This window comes from Poecile atricapillus, chromosome 1 (assembly GCF_030490865.1).
Source record: "Poecile atricapillus isolate bPoeAtr1 chromosome 1, bPoeAtr1.hap1, whole genome shotgun sequence".
Lineage (NCBI taxonomy): Eukaryota > Metazoa > Chordata > Aves > Passeriformes > Paridae > Poecile > Poecile atricapillus.
The window spans coordinates 145,155,706-145,169,885 of NC_081249.1; the positions used below are offsets into that span (position 1 = coordinate 145,155,706).

At 37.2% G+C, this 14,180-nt stretch overlaps 1 protein-coding gene across 1 annotated transcript in view; it reads left to right on the forward strand.

Annotated features, from left to right (window-relative positions):
• STARD9 (StAR related lipid transfer domain containing 9) overlaps window positions 1–14,180 on the forward strand; it is a 98,844-nt gene that overhangs the window by 60,876 nt on the left and 23,788 nt on the right. The window contains exons 18-22 of the mRNA XM_058850652.1: window positions 626–763; window positions 1,552–1,634; window positions 2,645–2,748; window positions 4,869–4,913; window positions 11,903–12,093. Coding sequence (XP_058706635.1) covers window positions 626–763; window positions 1,552–1,634; window positions 2,645–2,748; window positions 4,869–4,913; window positions 11,903–12,093 — 561 coding nt within the window. The remainder of the gene's footprint in view (window positions 1–625; window positions 764–1,551; window positions 1,635–2,644; window positions 2,749–4,868; window positions 4,914–11,902; window positions 12,094–14,180) is intronic.

Genomic DNA, 14,180 nt, shown 5'->3' on the forward strand with positions numbered 1-14,180 from the left:
AGAGTTCAAAAATATCTACATCTTACATCCAAATTTTCAGATTTTCTGTCATAAACTAGTGGCACAAGACATTGAAAATGCTTTTCAGCTCTACTTGTTCAGAACATTTTAGATATGAAATCCAAATTATTTAGAATATGTCTTGCTTACTTTAATTTCTGCTTTTAATTTTAGCAGTCAATCTCAGAAGTTAGATACTATGATAGAGAACTGAAACTTTATACTGAAATTGGAAAATTTGCGGGATCTCAGCTTTGGTTAAGTTCTGCTAAGCTTGGTTATGTCTGATTATTTTTTGCCAATAGATTAATGAATTATAAACAATAAATGCCATAATGGCAATAAGAAAATTCAACATAAGAAGAATTTGCACATCAGCCCGCAAATCAGACAGTGATATGTAGTTTTCCAGTACCAGGAATAAAGAAACAATCTCACTATTTTCAATAGTGAGTTTCAATAGTAAGTTTTTCTGTGATTAAGTATTTACTAGCAGTATTTAATCTCCTTGTTTTGCACATGGTTCTCTGGGGTATGAGGTATGCATAGTGTCAAACACTTTGTGGTCCTCCATTCTGAGGGCAAGCCCAGCCCCTTCACCAGGTGAGATAAACCTGTGCTGTAGTTTTGCAGGGACAGTGGATTGAAAGGAATCACTGTTTGATAGACAACCACTGCGGGATTGTGACACTGCGGCCGGTCCCAGGTGCACGCTGCTCTGTGAATGGGTCTGAAGTCTCTGGATCCTGTCGTCTGTCACAAGGTAAGGTTTGTTTTTTCTGGGAATGAATGCTGCATTGTGGTCACCTTATCACTGCAGTCTAGATCTAGAATTTATGGAACTTGAGCAGATCAAAGAAAGGCATCTCTCAGTCTGCTGCCAGCCCCACAAGGTTTGAATCTAGAGATGGGACAGAAGTCAAATTAAGACATTGGTGACGATATTCTACCTCTTTGGCAACAGTAGTCTGTAGGTTTCTGAAAAGGGAAGACATGTAGTCAAGAGACATTATTGTGGAAAATAGTGGAGACTGACTCTAAGCCAGCTGGCCACTGAAAGGGATTTTTGGCAATTATATAATATGGTTGAAACAACCTTCAGCTTTTTCACAGTGTATTTAGGTGGAAGCTGGTAGCCACCAAGTCACAGGCTGTGATGAATGAGTTCAGATTAAATGGATAGGGCTTTAATACTTTTAGGTCCTTTAAGTTCTTTGGGGAACTTGCAGTGATCTAGATTCTTAAAAATATAGTGTAAATCAAGTTTTCAGCAGTGGGTTGGTTGTGTTTTTGGCATGAAGTCATGCTGGCCTTTAATATGAATGGGGAATTTACAGCTATATTTAGTCTGCAGAGATCTCCAAAATGAGTTTGCTTGGATGCTGTCATTTCTGATCAATAATTCTGCCATTCCACGGTGGCAAATTTTAAAAATAGTTCTCTGTTCTGTGATTTACAAAAAGCTGTTGGTCAGATTTTTTTTAACCTACTATTCTATAGTACTTTGATGAATTATGTCTCTGTAAGTGTTTACTTTTTCTGTTTTCACAGGGGCCCTTGTTGTCCTTGGCAAATCTCATAAGTTTAGATTCAATCACCCAGCAGAAGCTGCTATTTTAAGACTAAGAAGATCAGTAAGTTCTAAAACTGCTTTTGTCTCCTATTTTTTTTCCCCAGTTTTGTTGCTTCTTAAAAGCCAGCCTGATAAAGGTAATATTTCATCTCATCATCAAGTTCACTTGCTTCATTTCGTCCATCTAATGGTCTGTAATGACACTAAACCTTTTGTGGGAAGACACTAGCATTTCCTTCAGAGGTGCTTAGCAAAAGATGATGCAGATCCCTTGAATAATTTAGTGTTTCCTATTTCTAGCCATGTCTACAGTAGGATTGAAACAAAAAGGCAGAATGCTGCAGTGAAAAGACCAGCTAAAATTCTTTCCACATTTGATAATTTTCTGAGTTATCTTCCTTCTCTGTCATTTCACTGACTTGAATGAAGAAGTATACTAGAAGAAACGGAAAATTTATGGGATTAAGCACTTAAATGTTGTTGACTCTGAAAGCAGTTAATGGTTACATACATCAGAAATATATAAAATATTTCTTGGTATGTTAAGCTCAGGAACTAATTACTGTAAGATATTATTTGGTTGGCTAGTTCAATAATGTTTAAGAAAGGAGGTAATTCTTAAAATGACAAACATAACCAAAAACCTAACTTAAAAAAATGTAATTTTTCTCATTTAGGAGTTAACCATATTATCAAATGATATTGGCAAGAGTCTATCTTTTAAAATGGATTTTCATTTATTAACATTTTATACTTTCCACTCTTCCATCCTTTTGTACTCACTTTGAGATAAGGGGCTTAACTTCTATTTGTTGTCATTCTTAATTTCTTGATTAATGAAACATGCAGTTCATTCAAATAGAGCTGCTAAGAGATGTACTCAGTAACAAATGCTTAGCAATTTTGCTAATTATCGAAGACTAAGCAGAAGTGAGATTATAAACTCACATGGGAGGTATTATGCAGCCTTGCACACAATAGTTAACAATGACAGTTCTAAAGATACTTTGGAAGTTCCTGGGTGGCTGTGATTTTTTTTAATTCCTGTCCTATGTTGTGTGCTTTCTGTAGATTAATGAAACCCCACCCACTCTGAGTTGTGGAGCTTTGGACTGGCTCAATTTGGATGGAAGTTGCATCAATTCTCCACACTATATCCTTTCTTCTCTCTACAAGTAAGTTTAAAACTAAGAAAAAAGCAGCTGAACAAACAACTTGTTTTGTGGGATGATGTCTGAAATCAGGGACTTGGTTCAGACAAAAGTAAGCTGTATACAGAGTAAGTCCCATCACGTTTTTAAGTAGGCAGATAAAAATGTCAGAGAAAATACATTGGCCAGCTGACCAATATAGGGCATTATGATGCAACAAACCTGCAAAATCATTTATTGATGCTCAATTAAGAAAATGTCTCAGATGAGACTATCAGCCTTAATTCAGTTCACTTGGACATCTGCTTTACAGCTAATCTATAATTTCTACAATATTATTGCTTCAATGCACAGAATGGCCTTTTCAGGATATGATTTAGCCAAGGTAATTATTACCAATTGACTTTCACTGTTAATTTGTTGTGGAAATCATAAGGTTTGTTAATAAATTCCCTTCAGTTCAAGTCCTCATTGAGCCCTTCATCTCAGAAAGCCAATGTAATTGTTTGTTTTTTTTTAACTGAGCAGTAAATAAAGCATGTGCTGCTTTCAAAGTGTTGAAGAGCTGCTCATACTCAGAGTTTGGTGTATGCTTTTATAGCAGAGACTTTATGAAATGGAAAGGATTGCTGTGACGAAACAGTGATTAATATATATTAGGAAAATTAATTATGTTCTGTGTTTCAGTTCATAACATTGAAAATTGAATACTACAAAATTAAATATAATTGTATTCTTTTTCTTTTTTAATTCCTCTCAGTCTGGCACATTCAATTAACCTGTTAAAGGCAAGAAACAGGCATCTTGTCATTCATAACTGCTGATGGTTCTGCTTCTTGGTAGAGTGTTTTTACTGACAATCTTTTATGTCTTTCTAGAGGAAGTATTTAATCTCATTTTTATGAGCACAAAATGTTATTTCTGTCGTAAATATCCTTCATGCTTCTAATCAAGCAGCTTGCTTTCCACCTTAGATGGTGGGGTTTTATATGTTCTCTTTAAGGTATTTAATCTCTGCATTTGCTTTTCATTTGCTGCAGTGATACCTGCCTATACCAAACATTACTTCATTTGGTTTCTTTACTGAAGAACATTTTAGACATCATTGCTGTTCTTTCCTTCGGAAAAATTAAAAATAGTTTTCAAAATATGGGTTTGCCTAATGACCTTCAAATGTACGCACCAAGGTTCTCTTTATGTTGCTAAAAACATTAGTTGTGGATCTCTTTTCACAAGTTTTTTGATGAATCTAGAAAAAACCTGAAGAAATCCACAAGCATTATAAACAGTTTAGCACAAATTTGCACTTAGTTTTCCCCCTTTTAACCTGACAAAACTGCAGAAAATTTCTGATTGATTTTTTTTTTTCCAGACCATGTTCAGATAGATTTGTTTGTGTTGAGCAATTTTTAATCACTTGGCCAGGATATTACAAGCACATTACATTGCTTTATGTTACTCTCATGCTTACCTAGAGGATTTCAGATGGCTACTTCAGTAAAAAATGAAAAATGGTGTTGAATTTGCTTGGGTTTTATCAGTCTGACTCTTACAGGAATGATCTGAAAACCATGTCTAATAATAGCTGGTTTTCACCTTAAGTAATCCAGAGGTCTTTTTATCATTTTGGCATAGGTGAACTGAATTGATCCACTCCGTCTTGCTTCTCTGTAACCTGTGAGCCTGAATTTCTGTACAGACAAGTGGTTTTGCTCATGGTGGGGGTTATGGCTGAGACATCTAGCCTAGAATCTTTATTATAAGAATAAAATTATAGATGTTGTGTCTCATGAAGAAAAGTCAATGTCGAGCACTAAAAGGTGTGTGTGAGATACTTTGCAATAATACAGGACTAAGTGGACTACAGGGAGTGTTTGTTTGATCACCAGCAGAAAGTCCACCCTAGTGCAGGGTCTTGTCTCTGTCAGAAAGAGATGCTTAGAGGGAAGAACAGGGAAAGCTCTGTGTGTGTGTCTTGTTCTCTGTCCCCCTCTCACTTGAAAGTTCTTGGTGCTCTCCCAGCTGTTAGAAATCTGCATCTTCCTCTACTGAAAATTACAATAACATTGTGTGCAGTAGGCTTCAGTGAAGTTTTCTTGCCTTTTCCCCCAAATATTTATGATTTCCTATTTTTATTTTTGCAGTCAAAAATGTAGAAACTGTGAAGAAAAATGCTCTCTTAAGCCAAGGTAAGAATATTACTGTGTCCAAATCATGCTGAAATTTTTGACACCTTTAGCTTTGCCTTTCTCTTGTGCTACACTGGTTTTCTCCAGAAGAGATGGAACCTAATACTTGATTTTATTTTTAGAAAATAATTTATTCAAACTATTTTATCATATTGGAACAAGAATCTGTACATGCAGCTGAGTTACAGGCAATGCTCTGCAACCATATTCTTTCTTCATATGAGATTTTGTGCAAATGATTTGCATCTTTGTTGCATGTGTAGTGTGCATTTAAAAGCCATAACTGGAGTGAGGCTTACTCTGAAGTTGCTACCAATTTCCAGCATGTAAGAGCCCTAAATGTATTAAATTTCATGCCAATAGTAGGTACTGGGAATACTCATTAGTATTTTGAAAATGGCCTGGATAAATTGGGTTCTCTTCTGGTGAGAATAAAATTGCTTTAGGGAAAAGTAAAAAAAATAAATTAATTCCTAGAATAGAATGTGGTTCATTCATGCAAAGAAGCACAGCAGCTGCAAACAGAAATAATTCAGAAATTGTTGAGTTTTCATGTTTAAATACCTTTTTCATAAGGAACTGATGGTACTTTGCTTTCTTCTGGATTTTTTATTTCAGATCATATCAATATATGTATTACAGTAATGATTATTAATGATATTAGTCTTATGGCTGTATGATGATGTTCTTCTCATCTGCCTTTTATGGGTTGAATTACCAGTTCAAACTTTAATTGTACACTAAAATATTTTGAGAAATGAGAGGAAAAACTATTTTCTACCAGCACACACAAATATTAAACCTTTAGGCACTGTGAGTCATTGTACTCTTACTTGGTTGCTTGCTCATACACCCTACTCATAAGAGCCCCAGTGCTGCAATTTTCTGACACAGAAGGCTTGTGAATGGCATCAGTCATCATATTACAGCATCACCACAAATAAGTAGATAATAAAGGTATTTCTCCTGCCATTTCCTTAATACTATACTGCATATAAATAAAAACTCTGATTTATAGTCTTACTGGTTTAAAGAAAAAACCCCACAGGAGTTTTTCCACTAGAATTCAGTGGTATAGCAGTACACTGAATTATTTAGCTGCTTGGAACATGCTTAAACTTTCTTTCCTTGAAAATACCAACGTTGTTAAACTGGGGGGGATGGAAAATTTGATACAGCATAACCAACATATTTATTAATCTTACATGGTATAATTAACTTGTCCAACTAATATCTGTAATATACTCTGATTTCTCACTAATAGCTTTCATTTAAGAGTTTCAAAATTCTCTACCAAAAAGCAAAATAAAAAGGTTAAAGAAAACTTTTGCATTTCTTAGAAGATACCTCAGATATTCTGTTTTGTAGGGAAACGCACTGTGTCAGTTACAGCAACTGTACAATTTACAGCAGAATTGTGTACAGTGGATTAGCAGGGTAACTAATTCTGTATATAACTGACATTGTGAAGGGAAAACCTGTGTTAGCTGAGCTGGAATTTGAAGAGGCAGCATTGACCTTTATTGGAGAATGTGGCTGTGTCTTGTGTCTGTGACTCTTGGCCAAAAAGGCCTGTTTAAGAGATGTATTTAAAGGGGTGCCTTAAATAAGTCATTGCCTTACTGTTACCTTGGGGGCTTTGGCAAAGAAAAAGAGGTTTTGCATAGAAAGGCTGAAAAAAACACACATGAAACAGAACAAAGTGGTTTTTATGTACACAAACCAGTTAATCAGAAATCTAAATGATGCTTCACTTGATGGTAACTTCTATGTAGGGCATGACTATGTGTGTACATTTCCAAAGATTTCTAAAGGTTTCTGGCTCTGCTGGCCATTCAAGCTGATTTCTTTCTCCCACCACTCCCCAACTTTTGCTTTGAATTCTGTGAGCAGCATTCCTTCAGGAGGCTGAAGGAGGTGTCAATACAAGCTCCCCATATTCTCTTTCGTTGCTGTTCCCTTTGCTTTAGGGAAGAGGAGGGAGAGGTTTGGGCCCCTGTGCCAGGCAGAAGCAGATGTAGATCAAGTGCTGCTGCTCGGAGCCCCTGCGGGAAGGGCCCCGGATTGGCCACGGGAAGAGGGGGAGGATAGAGCTGGAGAAGGTGGGGGGAGCTGTGTAGATGCGAATTAGTGGATAGGCTGGTAGCTCTAACTTGTGACTGCTCTCAGTGTGGGGTTTGCAAGGGCACAAAATGCCTTGCTAGCATCTTTCTTGCTGCTTTATTTTTAACTGTTTTTCCCTTGGGAAAAAGAATTTGTAAAAGACAAATAGGACTTGAACAGCCCGCAGTCGAAAAGATGGGGATGCTAACTTGACTGATGTTTTCTTTGAGAAAACCGGCAAATTTCAGCTTCTACCAAAAAGTAATTATTTTTCACTGTAGCTTCTCTTATTTGAGCTTTAGGATTTTGTTGCAGCAGGTATTCAGCCTCACCACAGAGCTATTGCTGCCATAGTTACTGGAAGCTGCATTATGCTGTAGCAGCCGCCAGCCTCTGCATCAGCAGCAGAAGTGTTTGGGGAAGAGGGGAGGAGAATGGCACAATAGGATCCCAGAGAGCTGACAACAAAACCGGCTGGAAAAAAATGTGGATTTACAGATGGTTCATTTAGTGTGCATCGTGCAAACTTTGGAGAGAAAAATGAGATGGAAAAGCAACCCGGGAGAATCGGTATAATACCAATGTTTTCTCAGTAATTTGTGATTATCTTTAGTTTAGGGTTGTTGTCTTTTTGTTGTCATTTTACTTGCAGCTTTTAATGGTTTACTTGGAGGAGGGGGTAACTGTTGACACTTCTTGCTGCATTTGGTGCACCCAGAAATCTGCATGCTTTTATGAAATTCTCTGCAGAATTGCTTTTTTTAAATATGCTGTATGCTGGAGTATGCTGGTCCTGTGAAACCAAGATTTCATGTTTGTCTTGTTACCTACAGAAATGAAGCTGTTTCTCTTATGTTTGTCCTGAGGTTATTTTATTTCCTGCTAGAACTGTACTAAGTGTAGATTGCTTGTGTGGAAAAGCAGGAATGTGAGCAACAACATGCTGTGCTTTTTTGCTGTATCTCATAGTATTCCAGTGTTTCATGTCTAAATTTAACAGTACATCTGATTTAAGATGTTTTAGATGAAAAAAAATTAGTGATCTCTCCTACTTATTACAAAATTTGGCTAAATTCCTATGTTAACTGGATTGATACTTGTTTTTAGTTTAGTCATTCAAACATATATTACACAAACTAATTGTTCTTTGAATTGCTTATTAGGTGATTTAACTATGAAGTGTGTGTGAATCTGTTATTTTTTTCCTGGGCCATTGTCATGTCATTCTTTAGTTTAGTTTATCATGTTGTTTCCACAAACCAGCAAAAGTGTGCTGATATGACATAGCATGTTTGGAGGTAGACAGGGAGGATTCTGACTTCATGTTCTTGGTTTCAGCAGTTTCTGTGAGAGACAGAGCTGTTCCCCAAACTAGCCAGTCATTCTGCTTTCACCATCAGTATTTCACAGCCAGAGGGAAAACATCCTCTTGCATTTGTGTATTATGTAAGTGGCTCTGCGTGGATTTTTTGTTCCACTTCAGAAAACTGCCTGTAAGAAGCAGCTTCATAAAAATGTGTTTAATGTTCAGTCTCTGTATTCAGACCTGGCTTTACTGCTCTGCCTGATTTTTGTTTTGTACTACTAAAAATTAGAAAATGAAGCAGAGGCACTGAAATAACAGCAGAACTGCAATTTGGATATATGGATAAATACAAAAAGAGTATTTTATTACAGAGACTTTAACCTTACAGAGAGAGAATTGTACCAACTAGTTACATCACCTGAACAAAAGAAGAAAGAATACTGCAGTGATTGCTGTGCTGTGTTAGTTTTTCCAAGGTTTAAAGTGGAGTATGGCTGTTCCTCTGTACTCTGCCTTTCTGGGGTGTAGTCATAATATGGAGCTGTGATTAATACCATCAGTTTGACCTGCCTCGTGTTCTGCTCTGCGTGCAAACACACACGGCTGCTGGAAGCATCTCGCAGCTTCGTCGTAGTTCAGCAAAAAGCCATCACTGCACACGTGAGGGAAGATGCCAGTGCTGCTGAGAGCAAGCAGCACACTGCCACGTGCATTTTTTATATTGCTTACTCTCTGACCCTTTATAATGTGGGGGTGAGGGTGGCTTCAGCAAGGTTGGAAAGTATGGGAAAACCTTGTGACCCTGTCACAGCTGTAAACAGATGTTACCTAACCACCCCTGTGAGCATTGTGAGGTCTTTGGATTGAAAGACACTGAGTTGTTTCATTTACTTAAATGTTCTGGGTTTCAATTTGAACTCTGGCAAGTCAATTTTATGGGAAGATTGGCTAAAGGTCATGGTCAGAAAGAATGAGAGACATTATCAGAGGAATTTTATATAGTTTTAGTAAACAGTTACAGAACAAGAATTATTTCTCTACTGTTTTAGAATCATGCTTCTTTTCAGCCTGCTGGCAAATATTTACTCCATTTCCTCAGTCTCATGCAGAATGATGCTAATAATGATAAATTAATAGAAATCAGCTCTTCTGATATTTGACTTTCTGATGTTTGGTAATGCTAACGGATCCCCATCGCTTCTCTTGGATGAATCTACTTTGCTTCTTTCACATGTGTCTCAGACTAAGAAACTTGCCCAAGGTCATGTGAGACCAGTGATTAGATATGGTTTAGAGTCATATTGTTCAACTTCCATACCACCATAGGAATGAGAGCTTTCTTATGTCTGTTAGTAGAACAGGTTAAAGACTATCTCATCATCAACTCTGCAGAGAGGCTGTTAGGTTTAGTGCAGAGGCATCCAGAGGCACTCCTCATCCTGAAACCTTACAAGCCAAGGATGTAAAAGCACAGAGGTCATGTAACTGCTCCAAAATCAGAAGTGTTTTGTCCCAGATCAGTAACCAGATAACATCCAGACTATATGGCTGCTCCATTAGATAATATGGAAGACAACCTCAAAGCTACATTTAGGGCAAGCCTCCCTGAGACTTACCATTGAAACCATGGGAGCTCTTCCTAAACTAGATACTTCAGATTTAATGCTGTGTTTGGAGTGTGGTTCTTCTTTAGTGAACCAGTCTCACTTTAACCTCTGAGTTTGTCCCCCTGTGGCTGGTGGTGTTACAAATACCTGAACAGCCAGAGATTTATAATTGCCATAGGAGCATTTCAGTGCTGCAGTGAGGTGTCAGTTCAAGCCTACTTCAGCTGAATGAGATATGAGGCATCCCACTTCTATTTCCTGGGGATCAATTAAAGTTTATCTAAGAGGGAAAAAATTACAAATCAGAGGGTACTGGCATCTTTGTAATCGAGCCAAGGACAAAGAGATCTTGGACCTGCATATTCTTTTAATTTGTTTGTGTGGGTGGCGAATAGACACAAACCACTTAGAAGATGGCAGCAGCAAAGTTTGTACTGTGTTTGCACCATGACAGACAACTGAACAGAAAATACTCTTTCAGTTGCTCTCAGCATTGCATTTACATAAACATTAAAACAAAACAGAATTCTGTTTTTCTCATGTGAGCAAGATTCATAGTAATATTTTAAATTATTGAAGATCTTAAAGCTTTTATGTTAGGAGTTTTTCCTACTACTTCTTATGAAGTGAAATGTGTGTACCATGTAAAGGTACTCCAGGAGATTTGCAGATTTTGGCTGCTTAATTATTTCATCTGTTCTGTCTGCTAAACTATCACACAAAATCAAGTTTTTGCTGCAGAAACAGTTGCTTTCAATGCATGCTTACAGTTCTAAATTGAGATGTTAAATTATTCCTGTGTAGCAAAGGTCAAATACTTTTCATACAGATGACCTTGTATTGGTAGTGATTTTACAAACTAAATGATATTTACAAACTAAATGATATTTCCAAAGATTTCCTTTGAAAGTATATTTTTGGAGGTTTTTTTACCTTCAGGGACTCTTTAGAGTTTTGGTGTCTTTGATTGCTTTTTTGATTGACTTTTTTGATTGCTTTTTTGGTGGCTTTGATTGCTATTATTGTATAATAAATACATTATTTACTTTCTTAGTAAAATATAATTAAAACATTTTTTTGAGACTCAAAGGTTGAATTTTCTGAGGTTATATATAATAATGCAGTGTTTAGTAGGCAAAGATCATATAACACCTTTAGATATTATCTAACTTTAATGTTAAGAATTGCTTGATGATAGCATGTGGAGAAGTAGAATATATACTCCTTTCAGAGAGCTATACCTGGTAAGAATATATACTATTTTGATTGTTGTTCTGTGTGCATAAAATTTTGGCACAAAGTCAGGAGCCAAACATCTTGGAGAAGATTGTAAAGCAGTTTTTTACAGTCAATTTTCTGATCACAATTCTGCTCCAAATATAGAAGCAATAACCTGATATAGTTCTTGCATCCAACAAAGATTTGGATGATCAAGGTCTTTCCTTGGCACTGCCAGAGACTGTTGGTGTAATCCTGACAATACCTGTAAATATTTCTGAGCTGGAGTTTTTCCATTTACTCCATATTAGAGTAAATGGAGTTTTTCGTCTGAAAACAAAGAATGTTGGTCATATCTGTAAAGCACTTTGACGTACTTAGATGAAAAATAACGTATATAGTGGTAATAAAATTTTATAATTTATAAACAACCCCCTCCCCAGTTTCACTTATGCAGGACTACAGCAAAATGAAAAGTGGCAATATTTTTTAAATTTCTTTTTGCTATTATCTTCCTGGCAATGGAATTACCTGCTTCCCTACTAGAGCTTTCATGTTTTCTGGCATTTATGACCCTTAAAGGGTTGCAGCCTGCTGTGATGTGCATATACCTAGCTATGAGTTTTTGTCATAATGCACCCTTATTGAACAAAACATCATCTTGAATGTTGTCTGTCTTTCTTTAGTAAGATAACTTGTTTTATTACAAATAATATTTGCTTCTGGTTTAAATTCACTGTCAACATTTCTAACAGCAGAGAAATAGATGCTGTGCATGAAGAGTACAAGCAGAAACTGAGAGACCAGGAAGCTTTCCACAGAAAACAAATTCAACGACAGCAGCTCTATGTTGAGGATTTAAAGCAGCAGATTCTGAGAGGACAGATCAAAGCAGAGCGGGAACTAGAAAATGACCAAGCACTCATCAACCAGCAAATCCAAGAAAGTGCGTACCTGCCTCTTCCCCTGCTTCAATTCCCTTCCATTACTGCATATTTTCATCCTCTCAACACTTTTTGACCTAGTGATGCTTTTTTTTAATGAGTGGAACTTTTATTATGGCTAATTACTGGATTTCTCCTACAATTGCCTTTCCCATGAGAGCAGTTACTGAGCTTTGATTAACAGAACTGCAGGGCCTCCTTCGCAGCGCTCCAGCAGCACTGTTTAATTAGCACTGCAGGGCATTGCTGCGAGGGACAGCACCAGCTCTCCCCTGTGGCTCCGAGCCTCTCCTCTCCCCGGCTGATCCCAATCCTGCCTCCCTACAGCAGTGCTTCTGGTGTTCTCTAGTCGTCTTCTAACAAATGATTTGATCTAGGTTTCTTGATAAGCAAAGGGTGCCTATACAAAGGGTGCCATTCCCACCTGGCAAAATCTGCTCTTTGTTTGATCCTGGAAGAAGAAAACTTCTGTGAATTTTCGGCAGTGTCTCAGACCAAAACTTATGTAGTCAGCTGTCTTTTAATTATGCTAGCCACAGAGAAGAGATTAAAAGGAAATAGTGTTGATGGGATATAGCAGAAGAATATGTAGATGTAACAGAAAATCAGGAGAGTTTCCCCTCTCTTTTTAAAAAAACAAATATCTTTATTTTGTGGCTCTGTAGACTTGTTCTCTGCTTCCCTCTAATTCTGCTCTTTTCACTGTGTTCATGCAAAGCTTAGCCATGAAGATAGTTTTTGCCAGCCAAATACAATTCTTTACTTGGCAACCCACCAAAGTTCTTCACCTTTTCTGTGCCCTCTGTGGCTCAGCTCCTGACAGAGGCAAGTTTGTGAACAGAGATTAATTAGCATCTTAAGCTTGCAGCTCTCTTGCAGGGAAACTGATCTGCCAAATATTCTGCTTGCTAAAATCATGCTAAAGAGAACATGTCTGGAAACAAAGTTGACAAAAAAAGCTTTAAATGTGTCATCTAAAAATGTTATTAAGAAAAATTAACTAACATAATTACAAAAATGCTTCCCTTTTATCCACAGAGAAACCACAGAGCTAGAATTCCTACCTCTGTGCATGTGCTCTATGCAGAGCTGCCATCATCAGCAGGACAGGAGACTCATTGTGGTGGGGTTCACTAATGAAGTATGTTTAACAAGATCAGTATTCATCAAGCAAGTGATACCTACAATGTCTCTGTACAAATGATTTCTTGCATTAGGGAAACTTCCAGAGCCCCAAATTCCTCTGTTGCAGAGCTGCAGGTAGCCCTCATTCATCATATCAAACTTAAATACCTCTTAATTCCTGCATCCCTGAATAAGCAATGAAACATCACTTATTTAGTAAAGGACTGCACATTGCTCAGCCAAAAAAAATGCTTATGGTAAGACAGCAGTGCTTTGGGAAATTTTGGTTCTTTGAGAAATACTCCACTTGTAAAGGCACCTGGCCTGAGGTTTTTACATTGCTTATTCAGCAATGGATATTTTTTTTTGTTTGCTTTAAGAGCTGAATACGTATATTTTCATAGCAGCATAAAAAAATCTATTTAACATGTTCAAGCCATCAGATACAACCTGGTCATGGTGATCTCAATAATCCCTTTTTTGGCTATAGTTCATCATAGCTCAGATTGAAGCTGGTGTGCTCTGAAAAACCTCTAAGCGCATCCATCCCTTGCATGGGATAAAAGTAGTCTTTCATCCAGGGTTTTAAACAAATCAGCCTGGTTCTGATTTCTCTACTGCATCCTCCCTGACTGCAAAGATCAGGTTCCAAATATTTAGAGAAGACTAAGTCTGTAAGCAGAGGTAACGTATTTTGTTATCAAATCAGGTTAATCACTTGGTGTGTGAACGTATTTGGCATTTATGAGCTGTAGGGGTCATTAACAGAAGCGGAGAATCTAGATCTTTTTGTGGAGTAGAGTGATAATTCTGTGAAAAATATGCATTGACTGGTGGTATGAGCTTGTGTTTTTTGAATTGTTTGTCATAATAGCTGAAGGTTGTGTTGGCTTCACCTGTGTCTTTGCCATGACAGTATTTGTTTTATTCCATGCACATTTAACTAGTTGATCTTTAAAGTCCC